At 44.7% G+C, this 21911-nt stretch overlaps 2 protein-coding genes across 8 annotated transcripts in view; both read left to right on the top strand.

Annotated features, from left to right (window-relative positions):
• Positions 1-2585: 2585 nt before the first annotated feature.
• LOC133370205 (uncharacterized) lies at positions 2586-13137 on the top strand. 3 transcript variants are annotated; one of them, XR_009759095.1, is made up of 6 exons: positions 2586-2956; positions 5893-6310; positions 8341-8436; positions 9087-9169; positions 9925-10063; positions 12082-13137. XR_009759095.1 is itself a non-coding variant. In XM_061596095.1 (6 exons), the coding sequence occupies exons 1-5, from the start codon at positions 2778-2780 to the stop codon at positions 10012-10014; spliced, it is 774 nt and encodes a 257-aa protein (XP_061452079.1). In that variant the 5' UTR covers positions 2586-2777; the 3' UTR covers positions 10015-10063; positions 12082-13137. The 3 variants fall into 3 exon arrangements, 2 of the variants coding, with proteins under 2 accessions (XP_061452079.1, XP_061452080.1); XM_061596095.1 differs by having other exon boundaries at positions 2586-2910; positions 5939-6310; XM_061596096.1 differs by having other exon boundaries at positions 5939-6310.
• Positions 13138-16808: 3671 nt separating this feature from the next.
• LOC133370203 (carcinoembryonic antigen-related cell adhesion molecule 1-like) overlaps positions 16809-21911 on the top strand; it is a 42273-nt gene continuing 37170 nt past the window's right edge. For all 5 annotated transcript variants that reach the window (XM_061596093.1, XM_061596088.1, XM_061596091.1 and 2 more), the window contains exon 1: positions 16809-17290. In XM_061596093.1, the coding sequence (XP_061452077.1) occupies positions 17221-17290 (70 nt within the window). In that variant the 5' untranslated portion in view covers positions 16809-17220. The remainder of the gene's footprint in view (positions 17291-21911) is intronic.

Genomic DNA, 21911 nt, shown 5'->3' with positions numbered 1-21911 from the left:
TAAGAACTCATTTTGCCTGCCTAGACAAGTTCTGAGGAGCAAGTATGAACCCATCAAAAGTACCATTGAGGCCAGTTTTTTCACTTTTTCCTACCTCCCCCCCCCCTCGCAACTTTGCGTAGTCACTCCAGAAGTCTGGCAGGCATGAAAACTAGCCCCAGAAAAGAAGAGAGCATGTGTGTTGATGCAAAAGAGAGCTTCCCTGCAGCTGTGATGATGGCAGAGTAAGATCCAGACCTGAACTGCGTCTTTGGCCAAGCGCAGGATGGATTCCATTGATTTAGACTTAGGAGTGTGATTGCAAGTGTGATCTGAACAGGTGACCTCCTGAGGAAGAAGACATGGAAACGACAGAAACCCCCAGGGAACTCACAAGGCCTGCAGAGGTTGCTGTCGGAGGTGTTCTAATGAAACTGGCTGGGCGGGCTGCAGAAAAAGGGGGGCTTGGGTTTCCAATCACCCCTTGATGATCTGGAGGAAGAGGAGGGCTATATAGCCACAATAAAGCATTAAAAATGCTCAGGTTTGGGGCTAGGAGCCCCATAGGACCATAAAGCACAGTATGCTAAGGCTGTTCAAGGATGGAGAGAGATCTTTTTTCAATTAGCCTAAACAATCCTACACACTACATGGCACCAGTTCCATGCTGTCTGAAGCCATGAACTATCCTCTTAGGGCAGTGTTGGCTAATCTGTGGCCTGCCAGATGTTGTTGAACTACAATTCCCATTGTTCCTGACCGTTGTTCCAGACCATTGGCTGGGGCTGATGGAAGATAGAGTCTGACAACACCCGGAGGGTCACAGGCTAGCCACCCCCATGTTAGGACATAGGGAGAGACTGCAACATTTTGTTGCAGATCTGACTTGTATCTTAAAACATTTTTGTTTAGGCAAGCCTGTCCAGACACATAGGTGCTGACATGTTTCCATCTCTTATTAGTCTACTGTTAATTTTAGCTATCTTTTAAATGTTTTTAATTGCATGCTTTTAAATGTTTTTATTGATGATTTTAATATTGCTTGTAAATGGTAAGCAATGTTGCAATCAAGCAGATGATACATAAATTTTGTTACATAAAAAACAAAATCTTCTGATAAGCAAGCTCTTCTCAGCACTTGACAACTGCCTTGTGCTGAAACAAAAAGCATTGGGTTGGATGTAATTCTATGCCAGTTCATCAAGTACCCACACTCTCCTAGAAGTGTTGGTGTATGATTTGTGATAGCCCCCAGTTTATTGTCATGTGCAGACTCAAAGGTGTGGGTCCCCCCTCATATTTGCATGTGCTCGCTATTATTGGCACAGGGGTGCTACACTTGATAGCCTTGCACTTAAAGAAAGCATTCAGCTAGACACACAATTCTATGCCACCTCACAGAGGACGCTGTGCTAGAGCTATGGATGTATGAAGTGGAGTGGTCCTTACTACATGGTGCAGACCCCCCTTGCTCCTTACTTTGAGATACATTGGCTGTTATTGATGTGGGCCCATGCGCTTGACAGTGGCCTGGTTCACATGCTATGATAAGTCAAACTATGGCTTCCTGGGATTGCACAAAAGCGAGGATCTTGCAGCCACTTTGCCCTTCACCGGTAGGCAACTGCAGCTCATTGTTATTGAGCTTAACCACGAGCTCAGATTCAGATAAGGTGCTAAGACAAACATTGGCTTAGCTGAACATGGCATGGGAGCAGGAAGGAGGTGCAAAGTGGCATTGAGCACCACTCTGAGAACCCACCCTTTCATGCTGTCCATAGTTTGGCTTATCTTGCCATTCAAACAAGGCCTCTGTCTTGCGCCCCAGCAAAGCTTTGGGTTTGAGTCTAGGAGGACACTCTCAGGGAGGTGTGGGTATATGGTTTGGGGTAACCTGAAACGTAGTTGCACAAAAACAACAAGCCTTTCAACAAGCCTTTTAAGTTGAGACCTATCCCAGTCTGCGTCTGTGTTGGAATTGCTTTTTAATATGTTTTTTTTAAGACAATATATTTTTTAACCCTTTTAAAAAGATGTTTTAAAAGCTTTTTTAAAAAAATGTTTTTAAAGTTGTTTTGTTTTGGTGTATTTTAGGGTCTGTTTTTATGACGTTTTGATGTGTTTTTAGCGCTTCTGTTTGCCGCCCTGGGCTCCTGCTGGGAGGGAGGGTGGGATATAAATCAAATAATAAATATAAATAAATAAATAAAAACAACAGTTTTGAGTGAAGATCATTGTCATGGCTCTCAAAGGGGAGAGTCCCCTGGTCATGGCAATAGATGATGTGGGGTGGGCCAAACCTTATTTTGGGGTGTGGGGGAATATAAACTTCAGTTCCTTTTAAAGTCTTCAATCCCAGCCATGTCTACTCAGAAGTAAGTCCTGCTGCATTCAGTAGGGCTTATTCCCACATAAGTGGGGTTAGCCTACACATCTCTGTTACAAACTTTCCTGCAAACAAGGAACTTGGAATTCGTAACCAACTCCAGCCCCTTCCTCCCACGTTTTATCACCAAGTGGGGCCAGGGGAAGGAAGTTTGCACCAGCATGTGACTTTTTGGTCCCTTCTGTTCCGGGCAAGGGTGACTCCTTTCTTGTTACTTCTCCATTCTGCTGTTGCCAGAAGCTGTGTCTGAGCTCTCATCTCTGCCATCCCTCCTGTTACCTGGCTGGGTGGCTTTAGAGCAGACTGGTGGCCCAAAAGCTGGTGGCCTCTGTTGCCAAGTCCTCACCCCACTCTGTCTCTATCGAAGACTGGCTGACCCAGAAAACAGGAGACAGGGGAGCAGAGAGAAAGAATGGACCCTGGTGTCCTGCTGAAGAGGCCATCCCCTGTACTGAAGTCTGCAATGGGAAGGCAGGAGAAGCTTCAGTGCCATGCTTGGGATTCGCTGGGGAGGAAGAACTTCTGGCAGGCGGCAGTCCTTGGAGGTGAGAAGAATCGGAGCCCTGGACAGGAGAAAGGAGGCACAGAAGGGTAGGAAAATAGGGGCTGTGGTCCAAATTGCCCTTTGCCAGAGGATTGACAGTCTTTGATGGGTGACTCACTGCATTTTACCATCAACCCCCCCCCCCAGCTGTCTGACAACACAGGAAGGGGTTTGGGCCTTCCTAGGGGTGACCATCTTAGTCTGCTTTCATTTCTGTATGTCTGTTCAACTAGCCAATCACTTTAATGATTATTTGTACTGTTTTAATGGTGTTTTTTTTATTGTTGTGCGCTGTCTTGATATTTTCTGTATTAGTGGTATATAAATTCACTTAGAAATAACTGCTTGGCCTGAAACACAGAAAATTCCAAAATGGCATAGAAATGGCAAAGACTCCTAGCATATCTGGAAATGGGGACTGCTAGGGGGTGGCCCAGAGCACTCAAGCTCCAGGTCTTTTGTGGTGTGCCCTAGATCTCCGGCCCCCTTTCCTACTGTTAAAACTTCTTTTTAAAAAAATGCTTACAGGGTGAAAGCCCAGCTAGCCGTCATCTTAATTTACTCAAAGGCATCTGTGCATATAAATTGGAATATGCAAATATTAAGCAAATTTGAACCATGAGCCTGTGCCCCAAGTCCTTTAAGTAACTAGAAATGCCCCTGCCTGGAAATGACACCATAGTCCACCAATCAGGGGCTGCGCCAGCCATAATTCTCCCATGCCACCAGCTCATGGAAGGAGCTAAAGAACTCCCAATGATGTGGGCCCATTCCCTGCAACACGTGCCTGCATCACGACACACAAAACATCCTGCTCCCATTCATCAGCCCCAGTGGCTCAGCCAGCAACAAGCCTGATGCTGCAAGTCCCTACATATCCTGTCCACCAGGCAGGGGTTCAAATCCCCTTATGCTTGTCACAAACACAGCAGCAATTATGCAGCGATTGAATATATATAGAAAACACACACACATTTTGGCAAAATGGGCAGAGTGTTCGCAGCTCATTTTCTATGACAGGAGGACACCCTGAAGCTGAACTGGAGTAACTGGGAAGCAGAAACAGAGCAAGGACTTCCTCTGAAAGGAGGGAGCTTTGTGCTCCCAACCAGTTGGCAACAAATTAGAAGCAGAACTTAAAGAAGCAGGTTGGCAGCCTCCTTCTTGATGGAAAAAAGATGAAGCAGCACAAATATGCTAGTGCGGAATAGTTTAACATCACAGAGGGGGAGGGGGAGAGAAAAGCGAAAGAAGATTATTACACAATAAAAATAACTGGCCAGGAGAGCTTCTGAATAAAAGCTACACCTCAAAGCAATCAGGCACGGAAGTGGAAGCCAGAATGGCAGCAAAATGTAAATGTACTGCCTTCAAGTTGATTCCGACTTATGGCGACCCTATGAATAGGGTGTTCATGAAGCTAAGAGGCAGTGACTGGCCCAAGGTCACCCAGTGAGCTTCATGGCTATGTGGGGATTTGAACCCTGGTCTCCCAGGTCATAGTCCAACCTCTTAACCACTACACCACACTAGCTCTGAGATGAAAGCCCAAGACATGTCCTATGGAAAAGAAAAAACAAATGCACCTCAAAGAGATGCAGAATAAACAGCTGAAACCAAGGCCAAAGCATCAAGAGTCAATCTGAAAGCATCAGAATCCAGCGCAGGACCAAAGATGGAAACCACAAAAGAAGCAAAGTTCAAAGTCATAGCCAGAGCTGCAGAGAAGGTGCCACGATCACAGATTGCTTTAGGGTTGCAATCAGCAAAAGCAGAGGTAGAGCTGCACCTTTATATACGGTTGTTGTTGTAATTGTCATGATTATTATGCCATCAATGTACGTGGTGCTTTTCAGAATAGCAGCAGACAGATTCTGCCCTGAGAAGAATCTGGGACAGATTCTGCCCTGAAGCTGTTTGGGGTGAGGGTGAGGACTGAAGGGTTGTGGGGTTAAGCAAAGGATCCGTGGAGAAGGGGACTTTGGGGGTGATTGGAAGGGAGACTTGGCACCTTGTAGGTATTCTCTGTGGGAGCTTGTTTTAACCTGTTGATAGTTATTGTGATTTATTTTGTTAATTATTTTAGGTTATATTGATGTTCAAGATTTATTTTAAAAAATTGTATTGTCTTAAATATAATTTGGTTTTTATGATGTTTAATGTGAATGTTAAGATGTTAATGTTTAAGATGGTTTTTAAAAAAATGTTTTGTAGTGTTTTAAATGTGTGATTTTGTTTGATTTTTTCAACACAGAACCGCTTAGAGGCTTCTTTTCAAGTATAAAGTGGTACAAATTAAATAAATAAAATTAATAATAATAACTATAATAAACACCTATTTGGAGCCCAACATACAAAGAGAAGGAAGAAGAGTCCACACAACATAGCAGTCAGGTAGTTCTCTGGCAGGATCCTTGCAAAGAGTATACACAGCCCTTCTTGGACAGGAGTTCAAGACCTGCCAAGGGAGGGAAAACTTATTTATTTATTATCTCACCTTTTCTCCAAGGAGTTCCAAGTGGTGTACATCATTCTCCCCCACTCCCCATTTTAATTTCTCAGCAACTCTGTGAGGTAGATTAAGGCTGAAAAACTGCCTGGCTATATTGGAAAATGCACAATAATATTGTATTTTGAGGAGATAGGTGGAGTCCAGCAATTGCCCCTTTAATGCTCATAAGCTGTCACAGGAGGAGCTGTGGGCTGTAGATCAAAGCCACGGAGAGAGGGCTGGGGGCTTCAGATCAGTTTCTAAGCATCCTCTGTGCATGAGGCTAGCACAAGAGCACATATGGAATTGTTTCGTTGTATACTTTAATGATGCATGTTTATATTTTAATGTTTGTGTGCCTTGTTTTTTATATTTTGTAAAGTGTTTAGAAGCCTATTTTGAGATTAAGTGGGAAATAACAACAACAACGACGACAACGACAACAACAACAACAACAACAATAATAATAATGCATATTTTTGCTTAGAACAGGTCTTTTGCTTGAAGTGAAATTTCCTCTTCCCCCCCCACGTTGCAGCTTCCATCCTGAGTTCTTGCTTCCTGTTGACTCATGCCCAGGGGAGGACTGGATTTTTCATCAAAGTTGAACCAGAAATGCTAACAGAAGGACAGAGTGTCACCTTAACACCAGTAGGTGTTGATCAGAATATATTTATTAGCTGCATCTGGTTCCGAGGAACAACTGATTTGAGAAACAAGATTTTCACCTATTACCGAAGTCCATTTCCTGGGCAGCTAAATGGACCCGTCTTCACTGACCGGGAGGCAGGGGGCCCAGACTTCTCCCTTCGCATCACAGATTTAAGGACAAATGACTCTGGAACCTATATCTTGAGAGTGGAAGGACCTCTGGGATCTGCAACAAAGGATACAACCTTAGTGGTCTCAGGTATGATTTTCCTCTCATTTCCCATCTTTTAGAGCCCCCTTCATGCCTTTAGAAGTTTCCTTCCTTTTACCCCTCCCATATTGTGTCCTCTGTTCAGTTTTTGACTAGATTTATGAGTATTATATCCAATGAGGCTTAAGTGAACTTGACCCCAGCACAACCACTTCCAAGGTGAAGCCCTGTCCTAACTGCCGTGTTCAGTGATTACAAGCAAATCATGAAGTATTAGAAATGGAAGAACTTTTCAGTTCAGATAGTTCCTTTCAGCTTTTAATCAGGGTTCCTGCAATTCCACAATTTCCAGTGCAGTGGGGTGGGTCTGAAAGCTCTCCTGGCTGTTGGTAACTCTATAAAATGGACCTTTTGCTTGGAGGTCATCTCTCTCTCTCTCTCTCTCTCTCTCATGTAATCTCAGTTGTCAGTTTTTGCTTGACTCAAGCCCAGGGCAAGACCCCAACTGAAATGTTTGCCACAGTTGAACCAGCAAAGTCAATAGAAAGAGTGTCTGCTTAACACCAGGAGGCAACTCTGACAAATATATTACTGGTTCTCAGAGACAGCTGCAGACCCATGGAGCTGCTTCCACTGGGTGGGAGACGGCAGGCCCACATTGCTCACATCACATTTAATACCAAATGACTCTTGGCAATGAACAAATGTGAGATTGAAACGAGGTCTGTGAACATCATGGTCTGAGGTATGATTCACTCAGTCTTGAGCCATCCTCATCCTTTAATGCAATTGTGAGGAACCTTTGGGCCCTCCATATGTTGCTGAACCAGAACTCCCATCGTCCCTGGCCATTGGCCATGTTTGCTGGGGTGGATGGGAAATGCAGTTCAGCAACATCTGGAGGGCCCAAGGTTCTCCTCACCTGCCTTTATGCATTCCTCCAGATTTTGTGGGTCTCAAATTTCCATCAACCCCAACCAGCATGGTCAATAGATATAATGGGAGCTGTAGTTCAACAATATCTGGAGGGCCATCCCTTGTCTAAAGCAGACATCTTATCAGACAGAAGCTGCTCCAGCCCTTTTCATGGGACCAAATTAGAGCAGGTTAACTGTCATTTCTAGCAAGTTAGACATATGAAATTCAATAACAGGACACAACAGGGGGTTCACTTGAACCCTCTTATGCACTAAAGAACACGCACAGGGGGGTCATGGGACTGTGCTGGGAAGCCCCACTGTTCAGGACATCAGCCAAACATCCCACTGCCTGCACGTTGAGCAGTTCTGTGAAGTGGCCATATGCAGATGTGCACACATCTCATTTTATCCTCACAAACACTACCCCAGACTGGCTCTTTAAATTTGTTATGAAAATATTATCATTATGCTGATGTGTCTTACAAGTAAATACCAAATACCAACTGAGGGACAAGTGGCATTCAAGACAAATGGTGCTGTGTATACTACAAATAGAGAGCAGAACTGACCAAAATGCCCCATGAACATAATAACTTGGAAGAGTTGAGATTACAGGGCTGGGGGACCTTTGGCCCTCCAACTCCCATCATCCCTGGATATTGACCATGCCAGCTGAGGTCTGATGGGAGTTGAACAATTTCAGGAAGGCCACAGGTTCTCTACCCCTGGTTTAGAAGAACAATTTCAAGTTCATTATCCCAAATTAATGCATGAGTCTGTTTCAATCCCTGGCATCCACATGTAGGTCTGGGAAAGACCCTTGTCTGAAACCGTGGAGAACCTCTGCAAGTAGGTGAAGACAATACTGAGATACATGGGATTGTTTGGCTTGGTTTTAAAGTGTTTTTAGGGCTTTGTTTGCTGCCCTGGGCTCTTGCTGGGAGGAAGGGCAGGATACAAATTAAACAATAAATAAATATATATATAAGGAGACTTATGTTCTTAGGTTTTACATAAAGATTGTATTTTCCAAAGATAGTCTTTCTTTTATTCACCTAGAAGGCCTTGACACATTTGAAAAAGGGGGAGAAGCTAGATTAATGCTAGTCCTTATTGGTGGCATCATCGTGTTCCTCAAAACCTTCTTTCCTGTTCCAGGTTCTGCTCCATTGTCTGCAGGAGTCATTTCTCGGATCGTTATTGGGTCTCTCGTTGCACTAACTTTGATTGGAACCCTGCTTTGCGTCTTTCTCTGTGAGTAAGACCCCAGAAGCTGGAAGACTCGGACTTCTGATTCTTTTCACCAACTACTGGAGCGTAGGGGTGTTGCTGGATACGTAAGAGATTTGGTGGGGGAGAGGCCCATAGAAACAAATTTCCAGAACATGTGCATGTGCCAACCTATGCACCGATGCAAATGTAGAACTGAAATGTCACAGAATCACCCCAAACAAATTCTTCAGTTAAGAACCTCTTCCATTCATTTATCCCCCTTTAATGTTGCAACAGAACCTGCTCCAAATCAATTCCCCTTCAATCATCCCTTTTCATTAACCCCAAATCATCCCCAGATAAAGTCATATTTGATTAATATCCCATCCAATAACCCAGATCACCCCTGAATATGTTACATACCCAGGAACACTCGGGACACTGAGAAAAAATTTGGGGCCCATAGGCTCACCTTTAGCAATGCCTCTGCTGAAGCAGGAAGAGGATGAGGAACTAGGACACCTGGGTTCTCTTCCCATTTATGGAAAGAGATGCTGCTGAAAGCTTTCAGTTAGATAGTTAAAACTGTAAAAACTGCTGTCTTTACTATAAAGATAGAATGCACTTTTAAAGCAGAAACACTGTACGGGCTGTTTGTTCGGATTTGATTCCCATTCTTCTCCCTCCCTCAGGTGCCTGGCGTCTGAGAAATAAGACTTCTACCCAGGACACATCTGCACCTCCTTTCTGTGAGAATACTCCCCCTTCTGGCCAGGTAAGGCCTTGGATGAGAGATGCAAGCCATTTTACTGCCAAATAGCATTTAAAGTTTATGGTCAGCATCCAGACTAAATGCGGTTCATTCAAGAACTTGAAAGAGTCACAAGGTCTCTGCCTCACAGGACTTACAATCTTTTGGACAGAAAGAGGATTAGGGATTGAGAATGCAGCAAAGAGTATGGGGCTGGAGCAACAGGTTTCAAATGTTTCAGAACAATTTTGCACATCATCCTCTCTGGCAAGGAACCCCAATTTATGGCAGAGGATTTGAGTGTACCCCCACTTCACTGGCCTCTTGTTGGACGTCACTGCCCCCACGCTTGGCACTGAGCATGTGCACTGGAACAAGGAACACACCCCCTGGAGTTGAATATTGTGGCACAAGTTCTGTTGCAGCAGGCAACTTGGTAAACTTCCCCATAACTGTTGTTCTCATTGGGAATTCCCAGTAGGATTCCAATGAAACCCAGCATTCTCTGGGATTCTCTGGATCACAGAATGTATATGCTTGGATGAAAAACAGGTGGTAGTGGGGGGGGGAGTGAAGGATTCTGATGGCATGATAAGGGTTGTTCATCTTGTGTTGGCACCCAGCACCTGAGTTTGCTATTAGAAGTGATGTTCAGAATTCGGGACTAATGCACTATCTGATGCAATTCCTGTTATTGCTGCTATTGGTTAATAACTACGAAATGAGCTTCAGCATATTATTATTATTATTATTATTATTATTATTATTATTTAATCCAGGTCAAGGCTGAAAGCTCCTCTGATCCCATATATGAAGTAAGTGGAGATCGCTCATGCTTCATCCTTCTCTCATCGGAAAAGATAATCTGAATCAGCGGGAGCCAAGAATCACCACCCTGATAAGTTGCTTGAACAAGTGGTATACATGTCTTTAAAAATAAATAAAAATAGGACGGAATATCAAAGGCAGGGCTGTGTATAATCCAAGGTGACCACATGCAAAAAGGACAGGACCACTGTACATAAGAAGTGCGCTGCTGGTCTAGACCAACAGCCATTTCATTTTATTTATTTCATTTATTATTTATTTATTATTTATTGAATGTACATCCCACCCCTTCTCCCTTGCCTAGGGCAACACAGTAACAAAACAATTTAACAACAACAAAAAGAACAGCATTCCAAAAGCAGTTAAAATTAAAAACAGTATCTCATCCAACGCAGCATCCTGTTTAAACAGTGGTCAACCGAAATACCTTTGGGAAGCCTACAAGGAGGATCTGAGTGCCATAGCACTCTCTCATGCGCTCACTCATCACCCACAGTGACTAGTATTCAGAGGAAGGGTGGTACACAGCCAGCATGATTAGTAGCCATTGACAGATTTATCCTCCATGAATTTGCTGTGTGTCTTTGATAGCTGAGCAGGAAGAGGGATATTTAAAACTAATCTTTTAATTGTTTTTTAAAGTCTCTATTAAGTTCATCTTTTAAGACAATAGAAACAAGTTTTAACCAAGGAGAGGCGCTTAGGTAGGGAAAGCAGGGTGGGAAATGCCCAAATCCCATATTCAGAACAGATTCCTGTCAACCCACACTCAGATATTAAGATTTATTTTGCAAGATTATGCGAATAGGTCAGTATATGTGGAACAAATACCCAGGTACACCTCTGATAGTTGCTGCCTATCCTGTATGCTGGGACTTGGGGCCCACATGAAACTGGTAATGTAGTGATTATTAAGACTAAGCCAGGCGAATCAGGACCCTGGACAGCTTCAAGTGGGATATTTTGATTGAGTTAGAGATGATGTTATTTCAACCAAGGACTAAAGTCATCGGAAGGCTTAAGAAGGTGAGCAGAGCCTTTGCTTCCAGTAGCTCTGTGCCTTTCAAAGAACAGAAAGCAATATTTAAAGAGCCCATAGCCTGTTCTGCAGATGCGTGTTCCTGTGGTTGTGGAGGAGGGGAAGGGGAGATGTCCTCAGATTCAGGATGATGGGAAAGCCACATGTTCAGGGCAGGGCAACAGGAGGACTCCCTCTTGAGCAGGGTGACTGGTGCATTGTCTGAATTTGAGTCCTCCCCAGGCTGACCCTGCGATCCTGAAGCAGAGGACATGGCACTACCTGTAGTAGGCTACATCCTTGAAAGTCAGCAGTGTAGTGGCAAATTCAGAAGTGCAGGGTTTCTTCATGAGAATCATGCCACATTCCCTCACAGCCACACTCCCTTTTCCACTTTCTCATCTCCCTGTCTCTCCCTGTCATCTCACGAGTGCACAACCCACTACAAGAGACATCCCCAAGGGTCAGGCAGCATGAAAGGGGTAGCTGTGTGTTAGGTACTGAGAAGAGTCTTCTCAGTGGCTGACACATTTCCTTTCACTCTGAGTGGCTCCAAACAGAATGAAAGGAGAAGGACTCTTCTCAGTGGCTAACACACTCCTTTTTCATGCTGAAAGGCTCATACATAGGGACCTGGCTAGGACCCTGCTCCCAAAAAGTAACAGGTCTATGACCCCCCTCCTCTTGACCCTAGATGACTACACCTCTGATGAAAGTAGATAAAGTGGCCAAGTCTTCAGTCTACTGGGTGACTGGAGGTGGTGTTCTGTCTTTCCAATGTCAAAGCACCAGCCCTTTCACCGCCATAAGCACTCTCATGTCACAATCCTCTTGCACTGACCATTTGTCAGGCTCTAGTGCACATTTACATCCATACATTTTAAAGATCTCTCTAGAATGATCTTAACACAGGTGATAACCTCCGCCTGAAAGGGGGCCACCACAGAGAAGGAATTTCAATGAGGACATCCAAATTAATGTTCTTTCCAAAATGTATTGGCTACCAACCCAATGCTCAGAATGCCCGGGGGGGGGAGGGATAGTTTTGATTATGATGTTTCTGTCTGATGTAGCACCATTTTCTCCCCAGGACCTTCAACAGAGAGACCAGGCTGTGTATGATCAGCTGAAGTGGTAACAGATGAATCCACCAATGTCCATTCTGCTTCTGACTTGGAGCTTTCTGTCCACGCAGAGGTCCGGGGTTCAGTCCACTGGTTCTCCAGTTAAAAGGATCTCATGTAAGGAGCTGGGGAACTCTGCAGGAGTACTTGGAGAGGCAGTTGGAACAAACAGTACCAAGCTAGATCTAAATCTGTCTGAAGCAGTATTCTCTGCCCCCATATGGGAATCTCTCCCTATAAAGTCAACAGAGAAATGCATGACCATGTTATCTGTGTGGCCTATGGCTGAGTCTGCCAAGAGGCAACACAATTTATGGCAGCCAGTAGAACTTGGGCTGATTGGAGTTGTACTCCAAAACATCTGTAGGGCACCAGGTTGGCAAAGGCTGTCTTATGGCAAGGAAGGTAAAAAGGAAATGTTTGGTTGATATTTTCATTTGCCAGCTTTCTTTTTAAAGCCACCTTATAATATGTGAGCTGCTACTCTCCTCTGGGCAGGACCAGCTTTGAATAAAATGAAAGCAGCCTGGGTGATTTTTTTGCTACAGGCAGGGCAGGCCTGAAAGAATTTACAGCCCAAGTAGAGCAGTAAAAGGTGTCCCTCACTACTCCAAGTCAAGGTACATAACTGCCAAGGTCAGTCAAGTTATATTGGCACCTGGGGCTGCAACAGCAACAACCTACAGACAGTTATCTTCAGATCAGCTGTGAGGCTGCTCCGTCACTCTGCCTAAGTGTACGTCCGCTCCTGGCTAAGGGACCAATTGCCTCCTTTCTTGGTAGCGTAAGACCATTCTCCATTGTACGTCAACATCCTGCAGCTGAGGATATAAATACCAAGGAAAAATATATCTCAAGTTTGCAATGCTTTGCCCAGGCTTTCCCTGACCCACAGCCCCCAAATCTCTGTTTTATCTCCTTTTATAGGTTTTTATTGGTATTAGGTTGTATTTTTGTTTGAATGGATGTTGTTTTCATATTGTACATAGTGTACACCATTTAGAGGTTTTAAAAATGTCAAGCGGTTTAGAAATGTTTTAAAATAAATAAATAAATCAGCTGATTGATGCAGTTAAAAAGTCATTGATTATTTCTCTAGTTATGCCTCTCTCATTTTGGGGTGGGGACCATTTTTAGCACATAGATTGTGTCACAAGAACAACTGGGGGTGAGGTATGTCTTCTTACAAAGCAGTCCTGTAATCCTGGCACAAGGGCAGCATTGATGTCCTGCAGTTTGGATTTAACCCCCAAGCTACAAAGTATACAAGGCAGCTAAAGAACGCGTTTCTGAGAATAGAAGGTCAACCTGTTGAGGTTTGCAAAACAACATACAATTCCATGAATCACCACCAGGGGCCACATAATTCCATATATTGAGAGAGCCCCTTAAAACGAAATGCAATTCGCTTCTGAGTAAGCACACCCAGAAGGGTTGAACTGTAGGTCCCATCAAAACCAATCTTTGGCAAAGTGCATTGGCAAATGGGCTGGCAATTCTGCTCCAGGAGTTCCTCGATAAAACCCAGGTCCTTTTTAGTGGCTTCTGGCCTAGTTTTATTTATTTGTTTACTTGTTACATTTCTATAAAAAAGTAAAGGTGTCTCCGCACTTGTAGTGCGAGTCGTTTCCAACTCTTAGGGTGACGTCTTGCAACGTTTAGGCAGACCGTATATATGGGGTGGGATTGCCAGTTCCTTCCCTGGCCTTTCTTTACCCCCCAGCATATGCCGGGTACTCATTTTACAGACCACGGATGGATGGAAGGCTGAGTGGACCTCGACCCCTTTTACTGGAGATTCGACTTCGTCCTTCCGTTGGAATCGAACTCCGGCTGTGAGCAGAGTTCTGTGTTACCGCCGCTTACCACTCTGCGCCACGGAGGGTCTATACCATTTCTATACCACCCATCAATTCATCTGCAGTTTGCAAGTTAATTTTAAAAATACAAAACATAATCCAAAACCAATTGCATATAATATATACCAGCATGCACACACACAAAGCCAGCATAAATACAAGCAGCATAAAATCAATTAAAAACAGCAAGGAGGAAAGAAATTGGTGCATTAATTTCTCCTGGAGAGTTACAGGCTCCCCAGCCCTGACCTGGCTGTCAATGGTGCAAAGCTCTTTGTGCACAAAGTGTGGCAGATGGCACTCACAGCTTGCATAGGAAAAAACATCTACCAATGTGAAGAGACAAATTATATACAAACTTAACCGCTGCTGATGCTAGCAAGAGGCATGGGCACAAGCATGAAGGAAGATTAACATAACATAATACCTGACATGACCAGGTATGTGACCAGAGACTACAGTGCTGTCAACTAAGCAACTGGATAAGGTTCCTGTCTCTGACTAGGGTGGCACAGCACAGCCATCATGGCTAGTAGCCATTGATAATAATAATAATAATAAAATTTTATTTCTAGGCCGCCTATCTGGCCACATCAGCGGCCACTCTAGGCAGCGTACAAAATCAGATAAATACAACATATAAAATACACATATAACCAAAACTTTGATATAAAATTAAGCTAAAACCATCCACAACTATCGCCAATAAAATTAGGCTACCCCAGGGGTCTTGTAGGCCTGCCTGAATAGCCAGGTTTTCAAGGCTTGGCGAAAACTTGGCAAGGAGGGGGCATGGCGAAGATTGTAAGGGAGAGAGTTCCAGAGGGTGGGGGCCACAATTGAGAATGCCCTCTCTCTGGTCCGCACCAGCCTAGCTGTTTTAACTGGTGGGACCGAGAGAAGGTCTTGAGTGGCTGATCTAGTCAGGCGGCATATTTGTTGATGCTGGAGGTGCTCCTTCAGATAAACTGATAGCCCTGTCCTCCATGAATTTGTCTAATCTTTTAAAGTCATCCAAGCTGGTGGCCATTACTGCATCTTGTGGGAGCAAATTCCATAGTTTAACTATATGCTGAGTAAAGAAGTACTTCCTTTAGTCTGTCCTGAATCTTCCAACATTCAGCTTCTTTGAATGTCCACAAGTTCTAGTATTATGAGAGAGGGAGAAGAACTTTTCTCTATCCACTTTCTCAATGCCATGCATAATTTTATACACTTCTATCATGTCTCCTCTGACCCGCCTTTTCTCTAAACTAAAAAGCCCCAAATGCTGCAACCTTTCCTCGTAAAGTAGTTGCTCCATCCCCTTGATCATTCTGGTTGCCCTCTTCTGAACCTTTTCCAACTCTAGAATATCCTTTTTGAGATGAGGCGACCAGAACGGTACACAGTAGCAACCAGAACTGTACACAGTACAGTCTGGCAATGAGGAGCCCATTGAACCAGTTCCCATGGCACAAGGAAAAAGTCCAAGTTAGAGTCACTAAGCTAATTTCCTGTCTGACACAATTAATAAAAAGTGACTAAAGCAATGAGAGGCTGAGAGGAGACTACTGATTGAATTAGAGGATGCCATTTCCTGAACAGCCGCTAGAGGGATGCATAATCCCATATAATAACAAGGCTAGGGCTTCCTTCCAAAATTGATGGGTCTAGATAGATTCAGATAGATTCCATTCTGATAGATAGAAGATATCCATGCTCAGCTTTGAAAGTCAGTGGGTGGGCTCTGGCAAATCTTCATATCTCATTCTCAGCCTAGTTCACCTCATAGGGCTGTTGAACAGGTATGATGGATTCATTCCATGCAACCACCCTGAGCTCCTTGGAGGAAGTGTGTGATGTAAATATGTTTTAGCACCATCACAATCTGGGCCATTGCACGGTCTATGGTAGGTCCAGCTTGTCTACTGTTGATTTGCAAAGTTGCAGTTGCATGAATTATATTTTGAGAATGCTTTACGGTGCTGTTTCTTCTCCATTAATACAGATCACTCATTAAGTATCTAAAAAATCATTTGAATTGTATTGCCCCAATCAGGAACTAATACCTTTTCAAATGGTAAGGCACTTAACTTCATTTCAAAAGAGTGATTGTTTTAACAATGTGTGCAGAAATGACTATGGTATCAACACAGTTTTTTGTATTGCTGAGTCCTTGCAGTCCAAATGTCTAATCCTGTCCCATCAACAACACTGAAGAAAGATTTAAGTGCCAGCTCATTCATCTTCTAGACCAGGAAATGTGGGGAGGTCTTGTCCTTTGCTCCAGCGGCAAAATATTTTGGTCCAGCCCTGCAAGCAGAGAACTTCCCAAGAGATTTGGGGGTGTGCGTGAAGGGTATAATTTGAATTTTCCATCTGAGGCACCAAAATGTCTTAGGTCATCATTCTAATATGAGTCACCCATGGATGCACATGTACCCACAAAGGCCTTCCCTGGTTTCCCCCCTAGTTCCTCCCTCTGCTGAAATTAGACTTGAAAGAAGCAAGAGTTCTCTCTCCAGCTACAAACTCCAGGAAGATCACACACCACCACCACCAAAATACTGACTTGAACAAAAGCTAAAACTCTTTCCTTCAAACTTTATTGCTGGGGGAGGGAGGAGAGTGAATGTGCTTACATGTGCATGGGGGGGGAGGTAGGTTGTGGCACATATGTGCGGTTGTGGTGCGTGGTTTTATGGGATGTGCCTGGGTCAGTTTCTCCGGTTTGCAAATGCGCCCAGGGGTCCAAAAAGTCTGGCGACCCCTTTTTATCAACTGCCCCTTTTCGGTCCGCAATTCTTTCTGTCTGGCCGTGTATCCATTCATCCCTCTCGCTTTCCAGCCGTGGCTCAGCAGACGCGTCTCTGCTCCACCTCCCCGCCCTCTGCTCCAAACGGGAAGTGTCTCCCCGGCTCCGGGCAAGGCGTGGCGGGGCGTCGAGGTCGTGCCGTGGGCGGTGGCGGGGTTGGTCGCCTCCCTCTGGCTGGCTCTGGGCAGGCAGAGCCCGCCTCTCCTCTCCTCTCTCCCCCCCCCCGCCAGCCACGCCTCGCCTCTGATTCCCGCTACCTAGCCAAGGGCGCAGGTAGGAAGGCAGGCGGCCGGCTAGATCGAGGGGGGAAGGCGGGCCCCCGAGGGCGGGGCGGGCAGGGCAGGGCCGGCTCTGGGCTGCCAAGTCCCCAGCCCGGCAGATCCGAACACAGATCCCTTTGCCCTGGCGCGGGTGGGTGGCAGGAAGCGCGGAAGCGAGGAACCCCCACCATGGCGAAGCGAAGAAGTCCTCCCGGACCTCTCGGGGTCAAGGAAGCCTGGTCCACGACGCTCCTGGCAGGTAAGAGGGATCGGGGCCATGGCGGGCGGAGATCTGGGGGCGGAGGGTGGTCGCTGCTTGCCGGCGGTTGGGGAGCCTCCATCCCAGCCTCTGCCTCGGAGTTGGATCCCCTCCGTGTGCATTATTGTTCGCATTGGGTGAATTGAATTTACTCGAGCAAGAGCCCAGCGGGGACAAACGTGTTGCGGCCAAGACCGCCCCCAAAGCCACCTTCGTTCTTTTCCCGGCTTGGGTGCCCCTTAGCACCGCGTGCCCAGGCCACGCCAGGGTATCCGTTGCCCACGGCTCCTCTGGCGGCGCTCCCGTCCCATTCAAGTCACCTGGAAGGAGCTCCGCTTTTTACAAACTTTTCACTACCTTTGCCAAATCCATGGGACGCCAGGCAATCCATGGCTGCTGCTATGCACGGTGGGTAGGGGTTGCCTCCGGTATCACAGGCTACAGGCTGATGATAGCGACGATTATGAATCGCCTTTTGCGTGTGTCTCACGGCGAGCACACAGTAAGAACAGCTACACATAATTTTTAAAATAGTACAAAGAAAAAACTAAAGATACGTTTTAAAACAACGCAAAATGAACACCTAAGGCAGAAACCTTTTCATCCGGCTGGAAAAACTTGTGGAACAAAAATGTCTTCCGTTGTTTTCGGCAAGTACAGACAGCGGGCATTCAGTATGTTTCTGAATACCTGTCAGTGGGGATTGCAAGCTGGAGAGTGCTGTTGCACCCATGGCCAGCTTGCGGGCTGCTTACCATAGGCATCTGGTTGCTGCTGGGCGAACAGGATGCTGGACTAAGGCCCCATCTGCACAATACACCTAAAGCAGGCACTGTAGTGCTGTAGTTACAATACCCAATGTTCCCTGGGATGAGGGATTGTTAAACCACTCTGAGAATGGTAGCTCTGTAAGAAGAGGAGTCTCCCAACATCTCCCACCATATTTAACAAACTACGGTTCCCAGGATTCTTTGGGAGGGAGCCATGGTGGTTTAAAGTGGTATGATCCTGTTTGACAAGTATAATGCGGTTGGGGCCTAGATGGGCCTTGGACTGATCTAGCAGTCAGGCTCTTCTTAGGTTCCTCGGTTAAAATGCTTCAAGGGTTAACAGTTTTTAAACTTAAAGGTATCCTTGAGTGGTAGAGGCAAAATGGATCAGGGCACAGCATTTGGGGAGGATAATTGAATTCTCTCTTCTCTCCCCCCCCACACTGTTACTCTTATCAAAATCATACACAACCCTTACAGCTGCTCGTAGCTATGGTTTGGATGGGGGGAGATAGGTATTTGTCTGTTTTTTCCCATGCCAGCTTTTTTGAAGTATACAGTTATGGAAATGGCACTGGGGGAAAGAGTTAAAAAAAACCCAACCACCCTCTCCTGTCATAATCCAATTCATCCTCCTTGAGGTTGCTTTTTAGTAAGATCTGATCAAGACTTTCCTGTGTCATGAGTTCTTTGGCCCATAGATCCAAACTTTAGTATTGGGAACTCCCACCTCCATGGTAGGGATGAGCCAGAATGTGAGAAGGTTGCATTAGCGGAAAGCAAAGATTAAAGTTCTGTGTTCAGGATGCTGATAAATCCAAGTGGGACTGAGGCTTGTGGAATAATTACATGAATGAGGGGAAAAGGGAGGGGGGGTCCTATTCTTCCAGTAGTGGAACAAGATTTTATCTAGTGAACTAAAAGAGCAGCAGTTGTTCAGGTGATCATTGGAGGGAGGGGGGACTGTCAGCTGTACACAATTGGCATAATGCTCACATCATCTCAGCAAAAGGATCTTTAATTCTTCACTGGGGACCTCACCAATCTAAAAAGCTGGAAAAGGGTTATTCAAGATGCAACCATTAGAAAGTTATTCTGTGTACTGCCTTTGTTTTTGAACTTTTCATCTAGCTGCTTTTTATTAATAGTCATATACAAGTCAGTCCTGCAACAAAATGTTGCAGTGTATACTCTCTTCGTAACAGGAGTGCTCCTGTTCAGGGAGCCAGCCAGCTGTGCTCTCCTTCAGATACTCCATTATTCCACCACCACCATCTATATAGTTTTCCATTTTTTTCTTTTCCAACTGACAATCAATGTTCCATGGCTACTGAACACATTCAGTCCCCAATAGTTTTGGGGAGGGGTTTTGCTCCTTATGGCCTTTTTAAAAAGGTTTGTTTGTATTTCTGTAAACCATGGGGTTCCCCTGAGCATGCTGATGCTCCCCTTTTGTTTCTCAAGTGGCCCCCCTTGACTCCATTTCTGTCAGGAGTGCTGTCAATAGCTGAATTGGCTACTGGGGGAATGATATACAGGGTGATAACAGAGAACTCTGGTCTTCAGGCACTAATGTTCTGCACTGAGAGAGACTGAATTCTGTGGCCTGAATAAATTGTGCATATTAAGAGCATTGTCATGGGTCTCGTTGTTTTGCATGATTTATTTTGCTTCTACCAGTTGTGGCAGTCATGGGAATGCTGTGTAGCATTCTGGTCACTGCACCTCAAAAAGGGTATACTAGAGATGGAAAAGGTGCAGAAAAGGGAATCCAAAATGATCAGTGAGCCGGGGGGGGGGAAGGAGTATGATAAAGATTTATAAAATTATGTGAGGTGTGGAGAAGGCGGATACTGAGAGGTTTTTATCCAAGCATAATCCTACACACACACCGATGTTGATGCAGGGGGTAGGATAGTGTGCACTCATCTCCCTGCCAGCCTAAGTGGAGCGGAGCAAAGCTGGGGACAGGCATGAGGCATGAGACACTATCACAGCAGAACTCCTCAGCATGGATCTAATGCAGGGGGGGAAAGAAAATTGCCCCCCCCTCCATCTTTTGCCATAGAGCAGCTAAGCTTGGGATACAGAGCTGTCCGCCACTCTCCTCCACCACCCTCCATCCAGGTTAGGATACCTCTGCTCCTCTCTCGTGATATTTGAAGCTGAGGTCACCCAACAAAGCCAAACAGTGAGTGGGAGACTTGGAGTAGCCAAAAGGAAGAACTTCAGACAGCACATGGTTAAAACTAAGGAATTTGCTGTCACATGTCACATGATGCTGTGACTGACACAAGATGCTGTGACATTCATCAGCTTAGATGATATTAAAAGGGGGGATTAGACAAGAAGGATAAGAGTATCAATGGCTACTAGTCATGATGGCTATAGATAATGAGAATCAGAGGCAGCATGCTAGCAAATACCAGTCACTTGAGAACCACAGCAGGAGAAGGTTATTGCGTTCTTGTCCAGCTTATGAGCTTCACCTGGGCATCTTGGATGACCACTCTGTGAAGTAGGATGGTGGACTAGATAGGCTTTTGTTCTGGTTCTGCATGAGCTCTTACATTGTTAACACTATTTGTTCAACTCATGTGGTTGTAGTATTCACACACATCCTCAAGCGGTGTGGGATTACCCCACAGGGGAAGTGGCTTCCACCCAGCAGCAGGTGTTTGTTAATAGAAGCACACAGTTGCCTTTCATTATTAGTAATTATTTTATTTATTTATTATTTGATTTATATCCCACCCGTCCTCCTAGCAGGAGCCCAGGGTGGCAAACAAAAGCATTAAAAACACTTTAACACATCAGAAAAACAGACTTTAAAATATATTAAAAGAAAACAACCATTAAAAACATATTAAAACAAAACATCTTTAAAAATATTTTTAAAAGCTTTATTTGTTGTTGTTATGCGCCTTCGATTACGACTTATGGCAACCCTAAGAAAAAAAGGTTTAAAAACATTTTTTTTAAAAAAGTTTAAAAACATATTAAAAAGCAACCCTTTCATTAATGAGGCAACCCTACCCAAGCGATGTTCCATAACCTTCTCCCAGTCCTTGCCTGTCTAGCTTACTGCTAAAGCATCGAACAAGCTCTACAGACACGTCATTCCTTTGGAACCCCTTCTACAAGCTGCTCAGTGTGCAGCAGCTGCAGTTTATAATTCCTTTGCTTGAGCCTTACTGCTGTTTACTTTAAGAACCTGGTTCCATGCAACAACTTAGCATGGATGGGTATCTTTGGGCCGCTGAAAGAGTGACATTTGGAGTACTTGTAGTGCCATGCAGAAGGATGCTCCACAATGAGTTTCATACATGGCACAGTTAGTCAAGGCAGATGAAGAGCGACTGTCACTAAGATTGTCCTGATATTGGATCCTGATATAACTGTTTCCTTCCTTTGGGGTGTGTATGAATGTCCTTGTTTGTGTCCCTCTTAACTTCAGCTGTAATGGCATCGCTAGATAACTAGCTGTTGCTGACATTCACTCATTCTTAGTTTTTACAGCAGGAAATGAGTTGGGATACCTGTTTCTTGGATATACCATTTCAGAAATGGTGGGTGCCCTTCAAATGAAAACATATTATTGTTTATTTTCTTTCACTATTGTTCATGTATTCAGTAATGTGGGCATTGCAATTATATAATCTCTTTTTTGGTTGACGTCTCTTTGAAACAGTAAAAAAGCCATAAGACTAAGAGCAAGACTTTGGGGGTATTCATGGATCACCTGAAGGCCCTTCTGAGAATATAACTGGTTTGGGGTTTTTTCTGTGTGGTTTGTTGTTGTTGTTTTGCCTAGAATAGGTTTTTTGCTTGAAGTGAAGTTTCTTCTTTTT

The sequence above is a fragment of the Rhineura floridana genome, chromosome 15 (assembly GCF_030035675.1).
Source record: "Rhineura floridana isolate rRhiFlo1 chromosome 15, rRhiFlo1.hap2, whole genome shotgun sequence".
Classification (NCBI taxonomy): Eukaryota; Metazoa; Chordata; class Lepidosauria; order Squamata; family Rhineuridae; genus Rhineura; species Rhineura floridana.
The sequence above is the reverse complement of the archived record's forward strand: the minus strand, read 5'-3'. Positions and strand labels throughout refer to the sequence as shown.

Bases quoted from the DNA above. Each gene is read 5' to 3' on its own strand.
- LOC133370205 (XM_061596095.1), top strand. From the start codon at position 2,778: ATGGACCCTGGTGTCCTGCTGAAGAGGCCATCCCCTGTACTGAAGTCT. The intron at 8,437-9,086 runs GTGAGTAAGACC...TCCCTCCCTCAG, and splicing joins CCTGCTTTGCGTCTTTCTCT to GTGCCTGGCGTCTGAGAAAT. The intron at 9,170-9,924 runs GTAAGGCCTTGG...TATTTAATCCAG, and splicing joins ATACTCCCCCTTCTGGCCAG to GTCAAGGCTGAAAGCTCCTC.